Raw genomic sequence first — 24,638 nt, forward strand, 5'->3', positions numbered from 1 at the left:
CTGCGGGCCACACAGAACTCTAACAGCCAAATCTGTGTTAGCAATATCAGGAGTATGCTTCTGTTGCATCTGTGTTTTCTCAGCCGCCATGCCAACTCGTGAGGCCCACAGGCATATTTAAGTGAAGTCTACTAGTCAACGCAAGTGTTATTTTAGTCTCAGTGCTTCCTCTCTGGCTTTCTTTCACTGAAGGTGATTTCAGAAAGGGAGTAAAAAAAAGTAATCTGCTTGATTCTTGACCAATAAAACCACCGAAGGTAACTTTGTCCTTGGCCACGTATGCACGAGCTCGCTTTATGCTAAAACTCAATGGCATCAACGAAAAGTATTTTCTTGAAAAAGGACATTTAATGTCCTTTACATGAAAAGTACCGAGTAAGCATACATCTCAATTAGGTGAAAATACAGAAGTTAAAAATTCTGAACTTGATCACTTTAAGAATACTATTATCAGAGTTTAAAATGAGGTTTCTTTATACGTCTTCATAAGGCAAACTCATTTGAATTAGTCAATTCGTTCTTCTTCTAAAACAATCCCGACTTAGCTCCTTTTATGTATGAAAAACAAGATTTACCTATCTTATGTTTATCAATGTGAAATCTTGTTATCTCCAATAAGTATTTATACCACTGCAGTATAAGTAGCTTAGAATAAGGATTTTCTAAGAGCCTGGAATAGGATTTTCCAAGTGTTGCTCAAGCACTGTCCCATCCAAAATAGAAAAGGTCAGTAATTGCAGAGCCTTGTTTCCCACAAAAATGGGTAAAAGAACAGGAACACAGACCATTTCTAATATTCTGATGTATCAGCCTTAAAACTGCCAACTGTCTTGATGATTCAATTAGTAACCTGATTTTTTTCCGCTCCTTGATTTTAAGATTCATTTCCCCAAAGCAAGTGTTCGTGGCAGAAACAGGAAAATTAATTTAAAATGCTCTTAGTTTTCATTCTATTTTCATTGCCTATGGAATTATGTTAATTTCTAAAAGATTTGAGACAGGCACCAAACTCCTAAATTCTAGTGCAATAATTTCATTAAAATGATACTAAGGTTAAAAAAAAACCAAAAAACAAAAACCATGACATTATTTACCCCCCAAAATGGATTTTAAGACTGGCTATAATTCAAAAAAAGGAAATCTATGAGATGATTTGAATCTAGTATTGAAAGTTATTCATGCAAGAGAAGTTTTGTGCTCAAGCCATTATGGGGATACATGGCAAAGTTTAAATGGATGACAGAAATCTTGATTTTAGACTACATGTTGTGCTGTTTTGAGTACACTTTATTTCAGAAAGTGATATTTAGTATTTTCTATACACTTTGAAATCATGAGCATTTCACTTTTTCTAAGTCAATTATTTCATAAGGATTTTATTAATAGATATTGGTAAATAGAACTTTGGAGATCTTAATTCTGTATTCTTACTATACCCGAGGCTTTTGTAAGCTATAGTTTTATGTACAACCTTGTACAGTTTTTTTGACACACAATTCAGAATCTTGTTTATTCTCCTGGACTTTGTTCTGGCCAATACATTTTTTTTAAATCTTTAAGGAAAACTGTGATTGTTTTAGTGGGTATTTTTCTAAGTAAAGGAAAACTTGTATAATGGTATTTTAGAGAATGCCAGATAAGTGCATGTTTCAAGTTAACGTTTTTCTCATCACTTGTATGTTTATACACAGCATGGGACTTTAATAAAACCATCCTGGAAACTGAAGGATTGTTCTTCTTCCAAGAATGTAAGATGGTGTGATTTATTTTTTTTCTTGTCCTTTGACTACATACTTGTTCTGGCAAACGTGTTTATCACTCTCTCATCCCTGTCTTCTTCCACAATTTTCAGACTCTTTATTAAACACTATTCTGTTTTGCCACATCTTAATTCACTTACATCTCAGCATCACCCTAAGTAATACAGGCTCAGGGTAATGAAATAGTTCAGAAAGGGCAACAGCCCAGCATATGCAGCTTAGCACACCTGCCACGAAACCTTCAGCCATAGATGCACTAGTGTAGTAATTTATTAGGTGATTCACAGGGACACAGTGCAAATGACTTGACTTCTCTGTTCGTTCAACCCCTTGAACTCTCTGGATCTCTAACTTGGGTTTTTAGGAAACCAAAGGGTTAAAAGCAGACAGCTGCTAAATTCCAAAAAAAAAAAAAAAAAAAGAAAAAGAAAAAAAGACAAGATTTCAAACATGCATAGTATGTTGATATCAAAAGGTATAGTAAAACCAAAATTCATTACTCAACAGCATCTCTTTCCATTTTAAAACTTGGATAGTACAGCACTTCAGACTGGGGGGGATCTGGCTTCCTCAATGAACCGGGTTTAAATGCTTTTGGCAGGTAAGTACAAGGTTCCAACAGAGTTTCCGATTCTTCTGACCGTAAAAAGTAAAGACAAGTAGATAATTAATTTTAGTGGAGCTTTAAAAACCTGTGGGAAGCTTATTACATGGACGCTTTGGCCTCCAGTTCACAAAACACTACTACACTTTATAGGTTAAAGTAGAAAGCATTTTTATGGATTAACTCTACAAAGTGAAGCACATGAAAAGGGCCTAAAGTCAATATATTAATCAGGATATAAAACATTAAGTTTTCACAGAGGTTTTCAGGGATGTTAGTTTGCCAACAATGACCTATACACAAAATTATTTGTTAATAAACTCACGTAACACAAAGCGGTACTTAATGAATTTTCTTTTTTCTTTCCCCAATATTAAAAGGGATTAATTACACTATTATTATTTGACGGCAACAATATCTGCTAATCAGAACACTGAATATTCTGCAAACTGTTACTAGAAAATGTGGAAAATCTTAGAACTACAGGTAATACTGTAAGTAAAAACCCAAAAAAGTGAGAAATGAAACATTTAAAAATAATTGCTTATTACAATTTTTACTAGGCAAATCCTTATAACCCACATGCTTTGTTCAGGTAGTCATCTGATTTATTTTGTTAAAAAATAACTGTAGTCAATATACTTTCGTACAAAAACCTTTGAAGTCCAGGACTTGGAGGAACTACTGCTTTCTAATTTCACAGGAGTCATTCTACGAAGAATGCCCATTGTAGAAACTTTTATAATTCAGTGTAATTCAAATATAAAATTACTACTTAGTAAAAACGCACATAACTCTTTGATCCTAATGCCTCAAAAAAGGGGACATTTTCACTTTTTCGGTTTTAAAATTTTTGATTCAAACATTCACATAGTGCCAGCTGTGGGACTAATTAGACCTGCTCTTAACCACTTTACAAAAAAAAAAAATGTCAGCACCATGCACACTGCGGCCTCATGATAAAAGAAAACAAAGTAGCTAACATCTTAGAAACAAAACCACTAAGCTTAAATTACTACTTGAGAGTATTAGGTCTCCAAGTTGGTATCTCCCCACTAGTTTTGCGGGCTTCCTAAGTGTCTGAGGCAAAACCAAAATAATCTTCTAGCTGACATTTTGTTCTAAAGACAAGCTTCCTAATAAAATAAATTTCTATAGAACTGGTTCAGAAAAATAAAGTCTCTCCCCCAACCTAGGGATGTCTTCCTGAAATGGAATAGAAAGAAGGAAAAAAAAATTGCTAGGGAAATGAAAGCGTTAAAACCCAGTCTCTGCCTCTTTCCGGCATGCTGGAATGGTCTGTCCCACAGGATGGAAAAGAGAGGGCATGTGTAAAACTCCTCTCCTACTACATTTCCCAACAAAATGTAGACACATTACATGGCTCAGGATAGTAATAAGCTGGATTAAGCAATTTGTACAATTTTAGAGAGCATCATTACGCCCCCTCAAAACCAAACTAAAATGGTTGGTTAGACACTTGTGAACGACCCAGTGATTTCTGAGATGAATTAGGACTTGACAAACAGATGGTCCGCACAATGAAATCAAGCCTTCTGGAAGGGAAATGAGTTGTGGTTTGCAAGAACTCAGAGATACTTTGGATCCACTGTAAAGCTTGCCAAAAACATCAACTGAAATTCTTTACTAACACTAGAGGATGCACTATATTTAAAAATCACTGTCAATTTTACTGGGACTTAGGATAAAAAATATTTACAACTCTTTTACAACAAGGAGGGAGCATTTAGAACTCACTGGTCAGGAAAATACTTTTTCATTATTACAAAGAAATTTGTTGTAAACTTGTTTCTTCCGACATCTGTTTGAAGCCTTGAACAGAACCTCTTCCGAAACTCCACAGCGCAAAAATAAACATGCAAACTCTCAAGAGCTATTTTACACTTTGTGAAAAAGAATACAAATTGGACACAAAAGTATATGTGTCATCAAAGAAGAGTCACAGCTCAAGTCTGAACTTAGCCAATAAAGGCAGATGATCCGAAGAGTTATTTTCATTTGGAAGTCCATTAACAGTCCACAAGTCTTGTTCTGTAAGGAGTGATAGTCTGGCCAGAAGTTTCAAGCCACCAACCAGAGCAACTTCAGCTCCTACATTAAAGAAACACATTAATATTTAACATAACTGTGTCAACAGGTCACTGTAAATGAATCACACAAGTCTTTATTTTTTTAAAAAATGATGATCAGGAATTTCAGATCCCTCTAGAAGTCTAATAGAAACAGTTCTTAGAATATGACTAAATTTCATTTAATTTTTTGAAATTTATTTATTTTGATAGGGAGAGAGAGAGGGAGTGCACGTGTGAGTAGAGGAGGGGCAGGAAGAGGGAGAGAGAACCTCAAGCAGGCCCAGTGCTGTCAGTGCAAAGCCCGATGCGAGGCTTGATCCCACAACCCTGGGATCATGACCTGAGCCAAAATCAAGAGTCAGATGCTTTAACTGACTGAGTCATCCAGCACCACATGATTAAATTTCATATGGAGTTATAACCTAATTATAATTCTCAGACACACAGCAGTTTCAGATGTTTGTTTTTTTCTAGTTCAGAGTTTTTTGTTTTCAGTTCTACAAATAATTTTATTTTTCTGTTTGTTTTCTTTAGTAATCTCTATACCCAACATGGGGCTTGAACTCATGACCCTGTGATTAAGCTCTGCCAACCAAGCCAGCCACATACCCCTGCAAGTAATCTTTAAAAAAAGTATCAGTGTAAAGATAATGTTAGAAGTAATTTGGGATTGACAACTACATAAATTCATTCATCAACTATTCTGTAGTTGTATAAAGCAGAAAGATCCAGCCATGGTGGAATAGGAAGTTTATAAGGTGACTGGAGAGAGAATAAATTAGTAAACCTTGGGGACACCTGGGTGGCTCAGCCAGTTGGGTGGCATTGACAGCAGGCAGCACAGAGCCTGCTTGGGATTCTCTCTCTGCCCCTCCCTGCTCATGCTCTCTCTCTCTCAAAAATAAACATTAAAGAAAAATTAGTATACTTTGGTCCCACAGAGTCAGTGCCCACAGTAGAGAAAGAGGACGTATTCTAACAGGATCATTGGAGATGCTGGTCCATGGCACACTTCCGCCACCTAGTGAACACTTACAGCATGACAACTACCCCTACAACAAATTCAAAGCAGGAAGACTATTTCCTAGACTCGCTCTAGTGGGCAGGGTAAACCAAGTCCTGAGTATTACTAATAGTTATCCTCAGTAGGAAGGAAAACACAAATAGGAGAAAAAAGGAAAAAAGGAAAGCAGTAAAAAAAAAAGGGGGGGTGGAATCAGAAAAGACAAAACATCTGCCCACATTTTGGACTTTCGAAGTTTTCTGAATGGTATTTTTTTGACTGCCAGTCATTTTGAGCTGCATTTTCTTCTCCACATCAAATCATTTGGTTAATATTTAAAACCTTACTTTCACTGAATCATACAAGGAAAAGTGTTTTATCACCTTCGCTTTTTGAAACCACATATTCACATAATGGACTTATCGATCTGGAAAGATCCAGTATTCCAGGGTCGACAGGACAACACTATCTGTTGCTGGCAGTATAGGCAAGGTCCACCAATGAAGGCAGCATGTCTCAGTAAAACTTAACTACAAAACTATCTGATGTTGCTGTCACAAGAAAAACAGTACACTTATGGCAAGTAAAACCAATAAAATGAAAACCAAGAAGCTGACTGGAACTGGAAGGAGGCACTAAGGACAGACATCGTAGGCAATAACTTGCTTTGAGGTGCATCACTGCCTCTGTGTTTTGCAGGGGATTAGCTGGTAAACTCAAATATATTACCAATTTCAAAACATTTTAAACTTTTAAGTCTAGAACTTCACCAGATGTTTAGCTGACCCTCTCAGCCTCAGCCCTGAGGTTTTAGTTACTGTATTCTCAGGCACAATGTAAGATCACACGCATTCTTTACCTGGCTGCCCAGCAACGTCTTCCTTTTCGGCAGAATAGAAAATATAGTCCACAGTTATGGCACTTCGGGAATGACAAGTGGTCACTTCTGGAATTCCAGTGTCAGGAAAATAATGTGAATAAACAGACGACAAGCTGAAATGGTGGTGTAAATTTGAAGATAATCTAAAATGAAAAGAAAAAGTGTTTAGCATCCATCAAGTTTTTGATTTTTAGAACTCCTCCTATTTATTTATTTTTATTATTATTTTTAATGTTTATTTATTTTTGAGAGACAGAGGGTGAATGAGGGAAGGGCAGAGAGAGAGAGAGAGAGAGAGAGAGAGAGAGAGAGAGAGACAGACAGAGAAAGGAGACACAGAATCTGAAGCAGGCTCCAGGCTCTGAGCTGTCAGCACAGAGCCTGATGTGGGACTTGAATCCACAGACCACGAGATCATAACCTGAGCTGACGTCGGAGGCTCAACTGACTGAGCCACCCAGGCACCCCTAGAATTCCTCCTTTTTAAAGCACTTTCTCACTTAATATCCAGACAAAACCAGGCATTCAGACAAGCTTTTTAAAAGAGACAATATCACAATCTGACATTCATTTATTCATGTAGGGATATCCAAAACCCATTAACAAGGCTGTGACACACAGAGGGAAAAAGCTCAATAATTAACATACTAACGTGATTTATTATTAATTGTAACATATTTGAGAGCCCCCACTTACTAATACGTATTCTAAAACAATTTATAAGTTATTTGTTGTTATAAATTTAATTTAATTTAATGACAGCACACAAATGGGGGAAAGGTACAGAGGAAGAAGGAGGAGGGGGAGAGACAGGAGAGAGGCTCGGGGGCGGGAACAGAGAGAGGGAGAGAGACAATCTTAAGGAGGATCCATGCTCAGTGCGGAGCTGATGCACGGCTCGATCCCGTGACCCTGAGATCATTACCTGAGATGACAATGAAGAGTTGGATGCTCAACCAACTAAACCACCCAGGCGCTCCTGTTGTGTTTTTAAGAAAAAGTAGCCTTGGGGCGCCTGGGTGGCGCAGTCGGTTAAGCGTCCGACTTCAGCCAGGTCTTTTATATCATGGAAAATTTTTTTTTAACTTTCTAAAATTCAACAAAAATTTAACAAATATCTACTAAGTTCTAAGCACTATCTTAGGTGCTTAAGATACACATATAAAGATGCTGCCCTGCTTTTTAAAAAGCTCAATGTCAGGGGCGCCTGGGTGGCTCAGCTGGTTAAGCATCCAACTTCAGCTCAGGTCATGATTTCACAGTTCCTGAGTTCAAGCCCTGTGCTGGGCTCTGTGCTGATAGCTCAGAGCCTGGAGCCTGCTTCGGATTCTGTGTCTCCCTCTCTCTCTGCCCTTCCCTTGCTCGCGCTCTGTCTCTCTCAAAGATTAACATTAAAAGAAAGAAAAAAGCTCAATGTCAAAGAACAAAGGTAACTGTTTCAAAATGCCCTTACTTTCAAGTTTTAGCAACATTTTATGTCTAAGGACTTATATTTACAACACTATTAAATGTAAAATATGCCTCCTGCAAACTGTTCTCTATCAATTTTTTGGTTTATAGATATAAGCTCTGCATATAAGCACACTATATTTATATACAGATACTTAAAAGTATCTTTTCTTATACCCCATTTTGTTATAAAAACATTTTAGAATTACTCAAAACCAAATATTTGTTAGTCAGATTAGCCTTTTTATTAATCTTACTCAGGGAAGTTTTTACTATATTTGAAAGGTTTAATCATGAATTTTTAAATATTCTTTTTTAAAATTTCAAAAACTATTACTTCCTATCTTACTAGGTTCTTACATATGAGAGAATATTTTGTCAAAACAAGGTATACAAAATACAGTAAGACTGAGAAGAAAGCAGATAAAATGAGTAAGAGGTGATTCTAATTTGGTCCCTAAATATAAATGTTAAAACAAACATTAAAATACGAATAAAAGGGCTACGATATAAAATCAAGACATTTCAAGAATCTCCCAAAGAGATAAGATAAGATCTCCATCCTGTTGTATTAATATTCATCTGTTTCTCAACCATAGCCCCAAATATTCATGCATCTTTGATAACCGGTAATCCAGGCATCTTCACCCCTCCACCTTTGACAACCCTTTCCTGTAGTTTAAGAGATGTAAATGTCTTTATAAAGTATTTATAAAATTTAAATATAATTATTTATGCTGGTATATCCTTTTTTTGGGTCAATTCCCCTACAAACTGTTAAGATCCAGTAAGTCAAAGGAGGCTAAGCATGGTATTTTCCTGTGATCTTGACCTTTGTTAAAGCACGTAATAGCGATCAATTTCTGAGTACTAGCTGGCCCAGGTGCAGGGACAGGCTCTTTGCTTTAAATAACACTGCCTTAAGCCCCTCGTAAGAGTCAAACACCAAGCTTTCCATGCTTTATCTCACGCTACCCTCACAACTACCCAAATTATAGGTAAGGAAACTGGATCGCAGAGATCTTAATTTTCTTGCTCAAAATTACACAGCTAAAATGTAGCAAAGTTAGGACTGGAACGCAGGTCTATTTGACTCAAGAGCCAGTTTTCTTCATCAGCATGGAATAACATAATTTTCATTTTTTATCCAAAGAGATTTTTGAGAAATGATTTTTTTACCCAACTAAAGTCAGTAAATGTCTATTGTTGGCTTTTCAGAACTCACTTTTCAGCTGTCACTAGGACCTCTGTTTTGTCCAGCTCTGTTTGTGTCAGATCACCATCTGTAAGAACAAAGAGAAATATATTAAACTATCAATATACTCTTTTGTTCTAGTTTGCCACAGAATAGTCCTCTTACGCTAGGAACAATATTTAAGATATATCTAGTTTAGACAGGATGCCTAGTTAAATGTTTCATCCGGGAATCTGTATGTTTTGATGGTCTCCATAATTAGCAAAACTGATTTCCAAAACAACATGCAAGTAATTCATGCAGATAATTCTGGAAGGCCAACTTCAAAATGGTAAATTTAGAGTTGTTTAACAAAGAATTGAACAAGTAAGCATTATGTTTTTATATATGAATATTCATCCCTGAGATGGCATCCCTTGAAAAATTTAGTTTTAGGTCTTCAAAGGGAACACTACTATCAAGGAGACTGGCAAAATATACTGCAAACACTTACCTGTCTTTTCTACTTTTGGTAACTGCTGTACCTCATACACACAGTTCTGTGAGATACCTAGGTTTGGGGGCCAAATTGGAATAGATAAAATTCTTTGTCCCCGTGAAGACTGTTCCTGGCCAGATACCTAAACAAAATTTCAACAGGTATCTTAAGTGAATAGATTTTAAGTAGTTTATGTATTGAAAAGTTTATGTCTTAAATAAGAAGAGGAAATCCAAGAATGGTAAATATTACCCTTTCTTTATCATAGAAAGTGATTATTTGTGCTTTACAAAATCTTATTCAAATATAGTTCAGAAAAAAAGTTAGTTTACATAAAAATGGCAATCTTTTCCCACACGTTATTCTAATTTGGACATCTACATGATCTATAGCTTTAGACTAATGCTGCACCCCCCTTTTTGCTCCCTGCAACAGAGCTCCTATTATATAAAATACTTAGAGAGATCAACTCTCACAAAATTTTAAACCATCACTGAAAACTCAGTGGTGGAGAGTTTATTTTGGTTAAAATCCTGAAGATGAAATAAATGATCTGAAGCAACAGAGAGCACAATGAAGAAAAAAACAGGGGATAAACATGGGATATAGGCAGCTAAGGAATTAAAATATTTACCATTATGAAAAGGAAGATGTGCATACTAAAGAAATATTAAATTACTGTTTTGCCAACTACACTGTCCACATCCAGCATTCAAAATTCCGTTCTACCCCCTTATGAATAGTTCCTTATTTATGAAGTATTTTTTTAAAAGTTTCAGTCTTTCAGTATGCTCCGCACGCAATGTGGCTTGAACTCACGACTCTGAGATCCAGAGTCACATGTTCTACTGACTGAGCCGGCCAAGCGCCCCTTTACGAAGTACTGTCTGTCAATGCTTTTATTTTTTCTTCTTCTCCCCCATTTAGGATATTTTGCTGCCTGCCAATTCCTCCAAGCAGAATGTTGCCACAGATAGATGGGAAAGCTGAAATTCAACCAAGTGAACACAATTACTCGTTAGTAGTTGGGAAAATCATCATAGCTTGGTGAAGTGAGGGTACTGGGTCATCTGAGGTTTTCAACAGCCGTATGACAATGATCCTCACGCTATAGGAACAGAGACTACGTCCATCTCCTACTAACCATGAAGCAAGCACTTACCTTTCCGATGGCGAGTCCTTCATAATTCAATTTTCCTTCCTTTATAAAACTATAGAGTGGAGAACCAGGAACAGAATTAAAGTCACCGCACATCACGATAGGGCAGAAGCTGCCGTCTTTCTGATGGGCAACACTGGAAATCTCTGCCAGAAGCATCGCCAGTTGGGTCAGCTTAATATCCCCTCGCCTTGGATTATACAAGAGATGTGTGTTAGCTACACAGATCACAGGAGAGGCAGCACGTGGAAGTTTGGGCTGCAGGAGTAACACTAATCCAACGTTGTCTCTGTCCAACAGAGGGACATCACGGCGGTAGAATTCCACTGGGTTCACTGATAAGAGTGAAAACTTGGAATGTTTGAAGCAAATGGCACAGCCGTCGGGTTTCCTTCCTGTCCGCATCTTGTATTCACAGTGATAACCTGGAAGAAAGGCATAAATTTAACACAAGGGACTACCACTATAAACATACATATGGCAAAACACAGCTCTCCTGATATCTTTGAACAACGTTTATCAAAGTATATCCTGCAAAACATTAACAATGTAGGATGTTAAGTTTGGGACTGGGTCTAGGTCCTAGGAATGGGTCTCTTCACTTGAAGACTTTAGTCTCCAATATGTTAATGTGCATCATCACGCTGTCATTTCCATCCTAGTAAAAGTTGTGACAAAGACTATATAAGGGCTTACGATAATCTACCACCACCATCCCCACCCCCTGCTATGGCACATCTCTGACCTTTTTGCCTAGAACTCTTCCCTTGTTCCACTCAACACGCACCTGCCTCCTCACCTGCCGTGAAGCACTCCTACGTCAGGGTCTTTGCTTTGCTATTTCCGCTGTCTGGAATGCTATAGGCGTGGCTTGTTCCTTCACCTCCTTCAAGTCTTTGCGGGAATGTTACCTACCTTCTCTGATCATTGTTTAAGAGTGAAACCTGACCCATTCTACTTTCCTGCTTTTCTCCAAAATTATCATTACCTAGTGTGCTATTTAAGTATTTATTTGAGGGGCGCCTGGGTGGCGCAGTCGGTTAAGCGTCCGACTTCAGCCAGGTCACGATCTCACGGTCCGTGAGTTCGAGCCCCGCGTCAGGCTCTGGGCTGATGGCTCGGAGCCTGGATCCTGTTTCCGATTCTGTGTCTCCCTCTCTCTCTGCCCCTCCCCCGTTCATGCTCTGTCTCTCTCTGTTCCAAAAATAAATAAAAACGTTGAAAAAAAAAATTTTTAAGTATTTATTTGACTTGTTGTCAGCCTTCCTCCACCAGAATGTAGGCTCCACAAGGACAGAGCCTTTTTATCTATTTGCTCACTGCTGTACCACCACAGTGCATAGGATATAGTAGGCATTCAAAAAATATTTGCCGAGGAAGGAATGCAAAGTAGGCAGCATTTCTCAAACAGATGCACTGTTTCTAGAAGTGTTCACTTATCAAGTAGGTTTTTAGCTTCTACCCATTAGCTAACCAGACAGAATGATCTGACACAGAACTTAGAATCTGAGAGGTCTAGCTGTGGGTACAGCAACTACTGGAAAGGAAGCTAATAAGAGATTCTCACATGCTTTTCTGTTTGAATTAAAATGCTATATGAACACAAAAGTTTCCACTTGAAATACCTCAATCTCTTCCTGACTTTTTGAAATGGATATTAAGTTTTTTCAAAATTAAGATTTTTTTGCCCAATATACCACACATCTTTGTTAGCAAGTTATGCTTTCACAGCACGCAAATCTTCCAAAATAAATCTGGCTAAAATAAAAGTTACATTGTACCCAAAGATTCCAAACTGGGTCTGATTTCTGCTCCATAATGATCTTCTTGAACTTCTTGCAAACAAAGTACCTTGGAAGAAAAACATGGTGTGAATTAAAACAGAGCCCAAATATGAACTTTCTGGTGCTTTCATCTTTAAAAACAGGCTTTTAAAATTCTAAAAACCTAATGAAACTTGAAATAAAAGACATAATCCTTTTCTTCTTTTTAACTATCAAATTAACGTTTCCAAATTTGATCAGTTCCCCAAACCCTGGCCTTTAAATACATGAAGCTCTCTCTCTTACTATCTGAAACTTGTATTTTCCAAAAGAAATCTTTTTAATTTACATGTTGGAGTCTTTTTCTTGAATTAAAATGTTCCTTTGTACTAAGTCCTTCTTGAATTAAAATGTTCCTTAGTACTATGTCCTTTTAGTACTTTCGGAGGTCATTTCTTTGAATGCCATCATCTAGATTTTTACAAGAATGATTTACATTTCAAGTCAAAGGAAACCGTTACTAAATAAATACTTCATATAGTGCCAGTCCCTGTCTCAAAACTGACGGATAAGTAGAACTTTTTGGATCTTTTTTGAAATTTTAGTGATTATTTATACCAACAACCATTAGCAAATGACTCTTTGGAAGTCATGTTATATTGTTAAAAACTGTCCCATCACTGTATTTAAAACCTTCTCATACCACAAACGAAAGGGATAAAACCATTCAGTACACAAGTGAACTTCTTTGTGAAGAATTTTGATGATATTCTGCACTTACATCTGCATCAAAGTGTTTAATTTCTTTCAAAATATTGGGAAACCTAAAACTCCAGTGTAAAACTGGCTGCCGGCAGTGTCTATAGAGGTGTGAATTGTCTTCCAATAAATCTTGTGAAAGTATATTATAGGACATCACTGAGAAGTCAAACTTGTTATCGCTGTCTTCACATTTGGGGTCAACATTTTCGTCTCCTAGGATCTTCGTCTTGTCTTTATTATGGTTACATATATATTCCCAATGCCGTTGTATTGTGCCTGTTAAAATATATTGAACAACATATAAAGAGTTAACGAAAAACAAACCATCAATTTTCCTTATGTCAGTTTTTTCTTGCCTTTTAAAAACTCCTACAGGCAATGAACAGAACGTTTTCCCCTAGGAAATGGCAACATAGCACTAAGTAACTGGAAGTTGTCATCAAATTGATTACAAAGGCAGTAAAATGATATAATGACTGACCAACAGGTACAAAACAAGTTTAAAAGGATCTGGCAAGTCATTTTGGAGACTTGAGAGTGTGTTAATAAAGCTAAGACTGAATAGGGGTCCTAGTTTCTCACTTACTTATGGTTAACAAGTGGCTCTGCCAGAGAAGCTCAGCAACTTCGTAACCATAACAATATACAGTTGACCCTTGAACAATGCGGGGGGAGGGGGGTCAAAAGCACCTCAAAAGCATCTGCATAAAACTTCTGACTCCCCCAAAACTTAACTAGTAATAGCTTACCGTTGACTGGAAGTCTTACTGGTAACATAAACAGTAGATTAGCACATAATTTGTATGTTATATGTATTATATACTGTATTCTTACAATCAAGTAAGCTAGAGAAAAGAAATCGTTATTAAGAAAATCATAAAGAAGAGAAAATACATTTACAGTGCTGTGTCATACTTATCAGAAAAGCACACGTGTAAGTGGACCTACGCAGTTTGTGTATTGTTCAAAGGTCAACTGTATTTGAATGTCACAGTTGACTGTTCAATAAGATGATTTTGCACTATATTTTATTTCCTATGAGTAAGATAAGATCATCAAATGATTAAGTTCTAGCAAGAACTCATCTCAGAATTCTGGTTTAGACATGAATGAAGGGTGTATGATGCCAACATGTGGAAGCAGTATTTAGTGGAATGATGCAAACGAAATGAACACAAGAATTCTTTTTAATGCACACCAAAGCAAAAGTTAGAGAGAACACAGGTGCAGGATGCTAGTAAATGGTAAGGGCTGGCTGAAGAGCCCAGCATGCAGTGAGCGACCAGGAATTGTGATAGTTTACATTCTGCAAAGACACAATACGAGAGGAGAATCAGCACGAGATTTTTCAACTACAGGTAGTCCTCGACTTAGAAACGACCTGCACACACACGCAAATGTACATACACCCCTTTGACCTTGTCTCTCTCACCCCACCATTAAGGAGGATACTCTTACTGCCATGGAAACCATGAAGAAAAATGTGGAAGTTTTAGAGATTCCATGAGCTCAACAGAAGGGGAAAACAAAGGGAAGAACTTGGGAAAACAGGTTTGGAGATGGACTTTCAAGCATGATTAAAATTACATGAAAAACCTCAGTCCTAGAACATCTTCCTTCTCCTACATGAAGGTTTTCGCTTCACTGGATTACAATACCTAGGATTCCACTAATTAAAAATTAAATTGAGGAAAAATATTCTATACATAGGGGAAAAAAAGACCAAAAGGAAACACACCAGTATTTTTAAGAGCGGTTATTTCTGAGTGGAAGGACTGTGGATGATTTTTCTAAATCGTCTACAATGATGATATATTTACAATCAAAGTATCAATAAACTCTGTAGAAATGCCAATAAAGTAAATAATTTTTAAATATCCTCTGGTAAACATGTTTAATGTCTGCTGCATGGAGGGAATAGAGATTTTGACCAGAGGCTCGAAGAGGAAGATAATTTTTATGAATAGTGAGGTCTGGGTGGAATGTGGTGCTGGGAGACATACGATACCATGAAGGTACTAAGCGCCTGAGAAGGGTAAAGAAAAAAAAGGTGGATGGAAAGAAAACCAAACTCAACAAAAGTCTTCAAGGATTACAGAACTTAGCCTACAGCTTGTCCTATACCCAGGAAAGGGATGGAAACCATATTCTTCCCTATCCTTCACTGAATAAAGAGAATCCTACCTGCAAAGGCCCAGAACTACACCTAATTGTACTGACTCCACAGAACTACCCTGAGATTTGTAACATAGTTTGTATGGGGAAAACGGAAACTGATGATCCACAACTGATTCTCAAGAACTAATTATCTAGAACACAATTCATTCATAAATTGGGGACTGTCTATTGATGGTTTTTAGCCACAAATCACAGTCTTTGTGTGTATACAAGATGCAAAGGGCTCTAGTCATGCAAACAAAATGCAAGCCACCATCACAAAGTTACAGCCCTACCCTGGAGCCACCATCATATTAAGATACGAAAATTGAAGGTCTAAAAAAGGTGTTCATATTTTCCTATAAAATATGTATATGTAAGGGCACAGAAATGCACTGAGAATTGTATAGTCCTGGCAAGTGTTTGTAAGCAAACTCTTCTTGCAGTTCCATTTCTGAAGTAACTGAAACCATCAGATTACCTAATTAAAGAGTGGCTTTCAACCTTCTCAAGCTTGTATAACTCTTTGGCATTACTTTTCGTGTCATGACCATCAATCCCTAATAGACTGGGGCTGGCTGATGGGGTAAATACATATTTTCTCCTGACCACATTTGCTTTTAATAAACATACAGAAATGTGTTTGAGAGCTAGGGTTCCATGGAAGACAATCGGAGGACGACTGAGAGAGGACAGTCTTTGGCCTTCATCTACTTCACAACATACAGTCACACTACAAAAGCTTATATACCTTCCATGTCAGGAGGAACAAGGTGATCACAGCAGAGAAGACAGATGAATCAAAGAAAGTAAGCAATAGGCCTGATCAGGTTTTTAGGGCGCCTAATTAAAAAGTCATAATTGTGTCACACAATTCCTTCAAATACCACTTTAAAGTGATAGGCAAGTTAGAAGGCTGTTCTCTTGATTGAAAAGTATTAGTGAATTATCGGAAGTCACAAATATGGCTTAACGAAGAGCATTTTCCTTATTCACAATACCTAGGAAGAATGGACATATAAAGAGTCAGGTCGCAATCAAAGTTTATCAGTATGTAAATGTCATCCCCAATTCATTAAAGGGAAAACACCACCACCACGATTTTCTGAGTACCTACTATGAAGCCAACAGTGTATTAGGCACTTTGATATGTCTCATTTCATCCTCAACAGGCTTTCAAAGTAGGCATTATTTTACACTTGGAAACCAAGGAGCAGAGAGGCTCCATAACCTGTCCAAGTTGACACAATTAGTGGTGGGACAGAATGAGAGCAGGGAGTGGTTCCTGAGCCCATGCTTATGTCAGTAAGCCACAACTCCACCTGGGAGCACACCAGATTTACAAAGGCTAAGCAAGAGAGCAGTGTGCTGACCTGATCAACAACGAATACATGAATGAAAAGCCATCTCATGTCATCATACAGCCCTAGATTTACAGGTTATGGATTGACTGTTCTTAGGAACCTAATTTTAATGCCTCTACAATACATCTTTCGTTCATTCAAAAGAATATTGGTTTATGAACACATGCTGTGGTTAAATATTATACAAATAGATTTTCACTTACGGTGCTTATAATTTCTACTCAAATGTGTAGCAGAATTTCTATTTAAAAGAGCGCTAATTAATTGTCTAGCTAACCTTCGAGCTCTGACTTCCAAGTGAGACTAACTCTGTACGTCTTCCTTTGACAAACTTATGTCAGCTCTCTACACAGAAACACTTATACGGTCTATTTTCAAATTTCTCCAGAGGAATTATCTTCACCGAAAACACAGCCCAGTAAGAAAGACAACTCCAAGTTCCACTTAGATAATTCATACATACTTTGGGGGAGGAGGCAGGGCTGGCAGCACAGAGCAAGTCTAGTGAATTGTAAACAATCTGACAAATCTAGAAATAATCAACATATTTAGAAAAAAAACTCATTCTCAAAGCTGAAAAAGATGTGGTTCCCTTATTAAAAGATAAGACATCCCACAGACTCAAGATTATATGTATAAACCTCAGTACAATAAATACATTGAGTAAGCTAAAATCTTACTCTGTGAGAAAATATCTTTCAATTAATGATTGTGTGTCTTTAAGAATATCCTTTGGTTTTACATTAAAAAGTTAGCATTAAAAATAAAAACATGAGGGGCACCTGGCTGGGTCAGTCAGTGGAACGTGCGACTCTTGATCTCAGGGTTGTGAGGTCGAGTCCCATGTTGGGTGTGGAGATTACTTAAAAATAAAATCCTTAAAGTAAATAAGCAAATAATAAAAACCTGAAATTTAATTTTTTTATAGATCTGTGGACTCCCAAGAACACATACCAATTTCTAGAATGTCTAAGGACCTGTTTTTAAATCAATGGATTTGATAATTATTCTTAAACTTAATGTTTTAATCTAGTCCTACATTCTTTCCCAACCTCATTCTTCCCCTCTCTCTGTCTCTCTCCCTCTCTCTTTATATATAGTTTCCTGTATTTTTACTGTCAGAAATACACAAAAGATAAAAATAGATATAAATCAAGACGTCATTTAAAAAAATAATTTCCTTTTTCCTAATAGAAAACTATGGGTTGAAAACAAATATTAACCCCTCCAAAACCCGGAGGAGGTTTTAAGGATTATCAGATAGGAAAGTTTCCTTCTATGGCTTACATCTATTTCTCCACCAAGATAAACGTCACCTTTACCTTGGTGTTTTCTTCGTTTTGATGAAGGCTCATCTCCCTCAGAGTTCATGATGTAACTAGAGAGATGAATCAAAGAGCTGTGGCTCAGGCTGTCAGGTCTCCAGTTCCAGTACTGAAACGGAGTTCTAGACTCAAACAAACAAGGTGGTCTCCAATGTAGTGAAAAATGCCTACTACTGAAGTATGGGTAAGGAGCACGAGAATAATGTCCAGGCCACCTCATGCAACTAGAAATATGTCTGTTCCAGCAACACCTTTGCAGATTCTCCCACGGTGTAGTCCAATCTCTGCCCAGACTCTTCTGGTGATGGGGAAACATGGGGTATCTAAAAGAAATAAATACACTCCTTGAGGTACCACTTTTTGTTCAGCTATAGCACATTAAATCCAAATCTGTCTCCTCAAGGCAAGATAATGCCTGATATTTAAACTTTGGCTTCTCGGGTGGCTGAGTTGGTTAAGCGTCTGTCTCTTGATTTTGGCTCAGGTCATGATCTCATGGTGGTGGGATCGAGCCCCTTGTAGAACTCTGAGCTGAGCATGGAGCCTGCTTAAGATTCTCTCTCTCCCTCTCTCTTTCCCTCTCCCTCTGCCCCTCTCCCCTGCTCATGTGCTGTCTCTCTCTAAAAATATATATATATTATATAATATAATTATATTATATATATATGAATCTGAAAAAAAAATCTTCAAGATCTATGAAGGACAGGCAAAAGCAGCCATGATTTAATTATTAGTAGCAATACCTCAAAGCTGTCCTTCAACACCTATGAATGGTATTCTAAATACTTAACATAGACTCCACCAGGCTCCCAAAACACCACATACACTTCAAAAAGTCCTCAGTTCAACTGAGAGATTAACCATCAAACTGGTTTTCAGAGTAGCCTTCTAGTATCTAATAAACTCTGGATAAATACAATCCACAGCAAACATAAGAGTTAAATCACTATGGAATACATGAGCTGACTACAATTAAAGCCAATCTCTCCTCCAACTTGGGTTTGTAGTAAAAACAGGCTCCTGAACAGTTGTTTTTAACCAAGATTACATTTTCCAAACATTTGTATAGCTAAGAAAACAAAAACCTATCACAACTTCACCAAACTACCTCTCTCGCTAATCAGCAGGTGGATAATTTATTTTTCCATCTTTTTTTTTTTCATGGCATGCTTCTCCTTGAGGGAAATGAAATGGGATAGAGCTTACTCATTAATAATTCACCAACATTCCAACCAATATACTGATCATCCAAAACATCGCCAAAGTAGTGTTATCATTAACTTGAATAATTTGTTCTCAGGCACTCTTAAGAAACAATACAACTCAAGCACCATCTTCTTACCATACTATTCTGGCAAAAATTTTGGATTCAGAGGACTTCTATCCTTTCCTAGAATGCATTAAAGGTACACTTCCAAGACAGTGTTAATAATGTTCACTTCTACCACCAAAGAAACTTAGTTTAAATAGTATTTACTGTTTTTTTAACTTTTATATGTTAATTTAAAGGCATTTAAAATTTTTATCATATACTTTTGCTGTTCTATATAATTTATTATAAACTTTTGCATTCTCCAATTGTTCTCTAAATTCAACTTAATTGTAAATCTTTAAAGGCATGACATGGGCATGCTACTCTGCTTTGTGACAACTCTGAAAGCCATAGAGATTTGGGTGCTTGGTCCATGCTAATAAGCTACCATGTTGCCATACTCGTGGCTGCAAAACTTATTCTTTGTATTTGTAGTTACTTATAGAGACGTCTTTTGCTCTTAAGATGATAAGCTCCTTCAAGGCCAGAGCTTTCTTACTCATTTTAATCCTGGCCTCTTCCCAAGTGCCTAGCACAGTGCCTGGCACACAGCTGGTACTCAGGAAAACACTGTTGAACTGAATGGTCAAGCCCGGACTATAGGAGATTAAAACCGGATCCCCATAATATATAATAATTAATACAGTGCTGTTTCCCAGGTGCGGTATACCAGTCCGTTTCATACGGTACACAATTAAACTTTTCGATTTTTCACATCTAAGTATTTATTAGGAAAAAACCCATAATAAGTACATCAAACCCAAGATTTCACGGGCACTGCTTGGGGCGATGCTAATATAGGCAGCACTACTTAAGTGCTTTTTCAAAAAAATGAGTCAATTTCAAGAAAAATGCAGTAAACACAAGTGTGGAACGAGAATTCGGTAATAATCGTAAAGGCTGGTACACAAATGACTCAAGTTTGAGAGAGAGACACTAACATCGCAAACAGCAAACCCCCGGGCGTGCGTGCGATGCGCGCGCCTCTCGGGGTCAGGCCGCCCCGGGACCTACTGCGGACCGGCGGCTTCCCCGCGGACGCTCAGCTCCCGGCGGGTGCTAAGGCCTGGGAGGAGGCCGGGGACCGGGGCGGGGGTTCAGGCTGGCTCGGGGGCAGGGCTGGGGGAAAGTGGGCCGGGGCTCCAAGGCCCAGCCAGGTCGGGAAGGCACTAGCCCTGCGGGCGATCGATCGCCCCGGGCCCGACTCGGGCCCGGCCCGGCCCGCGTCGGCCAAGCGTCCCGCCGGCTCCGCGCCGGGTTTACCTATCCCTCGGGGTCTCCGGAGGCTCGTCCCGGCGGCACCGCCGCCCGGACCCTCTTCCTCCTCCTTCCTCCCCCAGCCCGCCCCGCCCCGGGTTTACCCGGGCCGCCCGCCCCCGCCCCTCCCTCCTCCCTCCTGCCACCCAGCCCTACTGACCGGCCTCTTCCCACCACACAGCGGCCGTAGCCCCTCCTCACACAGCGCCACGCTTCCATTTTCTCCTCTGCGGTCGTCCAATTCCCAGGCTCGGGGCTCGACCTCTACACCCGATGCGGCGGCCGAAAGCACCAGGGGCTCCCCATCACTAGACGTCGGGACTCCCGGCCGGGCTGCAAGGCATGCTGGGAGGTTCGGGCTCGCCGGCCGCCAAGTCCCCATCTTGCGCCGCGAAAGTCTGCGAATTACAACTCCGAATTGCGTTCAAGTAGCATGCGCAGAGCGGAGGAAGCATGGGCGGCCATTTCGGAATAGGGCAAACACCCGACTTCTGTCTTAAAGAAACAAGAACTAAACTAAGAGCCGAACAGCTCTGTGTAGGCCTATGGGAGGGTAGGAGGTGGTGACTTTGTGAGACCTAAGAAGAAAAAAACGTGTTTTAGCGTATTTTTATGATGTCCTTGGGAGATTCAAAAGGCGGACGCCCCAGGTGGGGAACAGTGTACCCGTAGAACTGTGATACCAAGGGTTTTTGCAGTTAATTTTGGAACGCATCCTCAGGGCTCACTTTTAAGTGTCTGTGTGTGTGTGTGTGTGTGTGTGTGTGTGTGTGTGTGTGTCGTGTCTCTCAATATTAGTATAGGACTCTAGATTATTGGAAAACATTCTTTAAGTGGAGACCCTTCTGAAAGGGAGAGGGGGAGAAGGAGAGGGAAAGGGAAACTGAGGAAGGAAGAATAAATTGGGGGAGAGGGAGAGGGAAACTGAGGAAGAAGGAAGAATAAAGTGGGGAGGGGGGAAGGTTACTGCAATTGTAGGCTCTTTGGGAGAGCAGTGAGTGGAGTAAATTCTTGGGAAGGCTTTTTTGTTGTTGTTCTCTTGTATGTTAATAAGGAAATCGGATGTACTTGAAAAACATTTTTCCTCAGTATAAGTATAGTTGATTGCCATCATTTGTGATTGTTAATGTTCTATAAAGTTACTGCCAACGCCGTAATGGTGAATACCGAACAATTGCTTCTAGTAGGGATACAGGGCTAGGTTCCCCTGAGCCTCTGGTCGCATTTTAGCCACCTAATTGATACATAACCTTGGTTTATATGTGTTTCTGCTTAAAGACACTTCATTTAGTATATATTTTTGACTCCTTAACTTTGAATTCGTGGCCGAGCGTGAGTGAAGCTTAGCTAACATATTTATTTTCTCCATAAGGCACATCACAGAAATGTGCTTAGGATCCTAAGCACTTAGGACAGCGCTTCAGCACTACCCTTGGGGACCATTTTAAACAGCAAAATCACCAACGAAAGCACAAAAATGTGGAAAACATAGTACTAAATAGACTGTGAAGAGGACAGTTGTTTATAATGTGAGGGCTGAAACAGGAAGGCAAGCTTTGCTTCCTTCAAGCTCAGCTGGGAGTATGCAACAACAAAAATTTTCACCACTCTGCATGTGTCCATGAATGAATGCAAAAGCACTTGCAAGTATTGGTTTTGGAGTTACAGATAAATTTTAGTAGGTAGGCAAATTCACAAATACATAGTGCAACAATAATGATGGTCAGATGTATTTCTATTTTATATTGCCCTCTTTTCTGGTTGTACTAAAAATTTTGCAGTTTATTATATTTATTGGCTACTTTTTTGTATGTCTTATTTCCATAATGAGATTGTAAGTTCCTTGTGAGGAAGGACCATGACCCATTATTTTCAAAATTTACCCCACCTAGTGCTGTGCTAAGTACACAGTAGATTGTAGATATTTTTGAATGAATGATAAATACAGGGCCAGAAGTAGAGCAGATCTGTGAATGAGCAGAAACTTCTCCCTCTAGTACATCCTATGTCCTCTGGTTTGTAATGTGTTAAGGAGAAATGTAACACTTTGAAATAAGCAAAAAAGATTAATGGATGTCCTTTCAATGGAATGCTGGAGTTTGGAGGATTGTCTGATCCTGAAAGATACTCACCTTTATCTTGAATCAGACTATTTTAGAATTCTGTAGTGATTAAAGTTAACTTGTAGAGAACAGATGGTAATACAAATGATTATTATCTGTGAACATGTGAGTTGAGTTCTATCCAATGGAGAGAGAACTCTCCTTCTCTGCAGAAAAGCCAGTTTTGCATTCATTTGCAAGGTCAATATTCCTGATCTGTAAAGTGTCTGCTGTTTGGATTCTCCTGGAACAAATTGTAACATCTATCAGAGAAGGTTAATAAAAGAGTTAAATAAAATCCTTTTGTATAACTACTTTTTAAATTATTTCTTTTAGAGTTATCCTTTAACAGTTTTGCAGTTCCCACCAAGATGCCCAGTGTATTCGTTGGACAGAACCAGACCAACTTATGACCAGGGAGCTCTAGCTCATGGCTTGCCAAGTGTAGGTATTTCTTTTCCTGCTTTCAGAGGTGGATCTGAAGCACAGCAGAATTTTCTTCAATTTCTGTTTTCCTAATTTTAATTTTCTTCTCCACTGGTTTTGTGTTTTGGTTTGTATATGGTCAATAAATTATGCCTCTCCTGTGGCAGCAGTGATTGGCAATTTGGTAGTGTGGTCTGGCCACTTGGTGATCTCTGTAAAAGGATTAGTGGCTTACAGAGATCTTTTTTGTATGGAGTGAAAGACAGCAGAGAATCTGGCTTGTTATTCTTGTTCATTTGTCTGTCTATTTTGAGCTCAAGAATTCTGTGCCCACTGGGAAAAACAACTCTTTGGCATCTCGACTAGTGAGATTTTGTGCTTCTGTGTTGACTCTTGACACGTGGCTGAAATTGTAGACTCAAAGCCATAAGTTCTCTATTTGCCTGTGTGTCTATGTGTCTGTTATTTACGAAGGGCTTTACCTCTCATTATATGAACGTGAGATGTCCTACATCTGGAAGATATTAATAAGTGAAATTATGAAGTTTATTTTACTAAAGGAGCTGCACTCTAATTGGTTTATAGAGATAAATTAGCACTTGTATAAATATTTTAAAAACATTTTATTTTTAAGTAATCGTTGCACCCTGTGTGGGGCTTGAACCCACAACCCAGAGATCAAGAGTCATATGCTACACTGACTGAGCCAGCCAGGTACCTTAGCACTTCTATAAGTTTAATTCCTAAAATTACTTGAAAAAAAAGATAAAGACACTTTAAATATGATATACTTAAAACTATATTATTATAGAAACTAATAAGAAATGTTGTAAGAATCAAAGTTTACATAATTAAGGTCAATCTCTAGTGAGCAGGTGATTTCTTTCTTGAAGTAGTTTAATGTTAACTAGAAATGAGTAGAGACATTGATTGATGTTTCAAAATACCATCCCATCATAGTTGCACAGATAGTCATGGATTGAGGCAGTGAAGAAGGGTGGTCAAGAAAACTTCAGGGTCCAAGGTCTCTACTAAAAGGAAACCAAGTTGTTTGGACAAGCATACAGATACTCATCAGCTACTAGGGGACTCCTTAAGACCTCAGGAACTTGAATTGACTGGACTGGGGTGTGAGTAGCAAATATGGCAAAAGTGTGAGTTAATAAACCTCTCCCAGAGGGACTGATGTTTAAAAGAAAGTGGAAGTGCTTGAAATCCCACATTTCTGTGATATGGGGACTCTCAAGAATTCCTAGACTGATGAGTTTTTGTGTTTCTGTGTTTACTCTTGGTCCATGAACGTTCTTCCTGCCCAAACTATAAAGCAGGTAAGACTGCTCTCTTTCACTGAAACTGCCAAGGCTGATTATGAAGAGAGATGAGATGGAGAGATGCAGTGGCATGAAGTCAGAGAGTGTCTCTCCTCCTGAGGAGTAAGTCACTAGTGGAGGCACTTTTCAGGGTGTAACAGAGGTTCAGCGAAGCTCATGAAGGAATTAAGTACTGTACAACCAGAAATAGACATGGCTAGAGCTATGGAAATGTGGCC

General features: G+C 38.6%; 1 protein-coding gene across 7 annotated transcripts; it reads right to left on the reverse strand.

Annotated features, from left to right (window-relative positions):
- Positions 1 to 1,346: 1,346 nt before the first annotated feature.
- On the reverse strand, positions 1,347 to 20,936 carry ANGEL2 (angel homolog 2). Of its 7 annotated transcripts, none has more exons than XM_047076829.1 (9): positions 20,763 to 20,936; positions 17,990 to 18,315; positions 13,166 to 13,422; positions 12,403 to 12,472; positions 10,625 to 11,046; positions 9,478 to 9,604; positions 9,015 to 9,072; positions 6,320 to 6,483; positions 1,347 to 4,476 (listed from the first exon to the last, which is right to left on the reverse strand). In XM_047076829.1, exons 2-9 carry the CDS (start codon positions 18,306 to 18,308, stop codon positions 4,325 to 4,327), a joined length of 1,569 nt encoding a protein of 522 aa, XP_046932785.1. In that variant the 5' UTR covers positions 18,309 to 18,315; positions 20,763 to 20,936; the 3' UTR covers positions 1,347 to 4,324. The 7 variants fall into 7 exon arrangements, with proteins under 7 accessions (XP_046932785.1, XP_046932780.1, XP_046932781.1 ...); XM_047076824.1 differs by having other exon boundaries at positions 20,722 to 20,936; XM_047076825.1 differs by lacking the exon at positions 20,763 to 20,936 and adding an exon at positions 20,568 to 20,622.
- Between the last annotated feature and the right edge of the window lie 3,702 nt (positions 20,937 to 24,638).

This window comes from Lynx rufus, unplaced genomic scaffold (assembly GCF_022079265.1).
Source record: "Lynx rufus isolate CCGP_SWC_20201006 ecotype Redwood Valley unplaced genomic scaffold, mLynRuf1.p SCAF_15, whole genome shotgun sequence".
NCBI lineage: Eukaryota > Metazoa > Chordata > Mammalia > Carnivora > Felidae > Lynx > Lynx rufus.

Excerpts from the sequence above, each read along its gene's own strand:
- ANGEL2 (XM_047076824.1), bottom strand. The coding sequence starts at position 20,780 with ATGGAAGCGTGGCGCTGTGTGAGGAGGGGCTACGGCCGCTGTGTGGTG. Across the intron at positions 18,316-20,721 it reads TGTGTGGTGGGAAGAGGCCG|ATACCCCATGTTTCCCCATC; the intron begins GTCAGTAGGGCT and ends TATTTCTTTTAG. Across the intron at positions 9,073-9,477 it reads ACCAAAAGTAGAAAAGACAG|ATGGTGATCTGACACAAACA; the intron begins GTAAGTGTTTGC and ends TTGTTCTTACAG.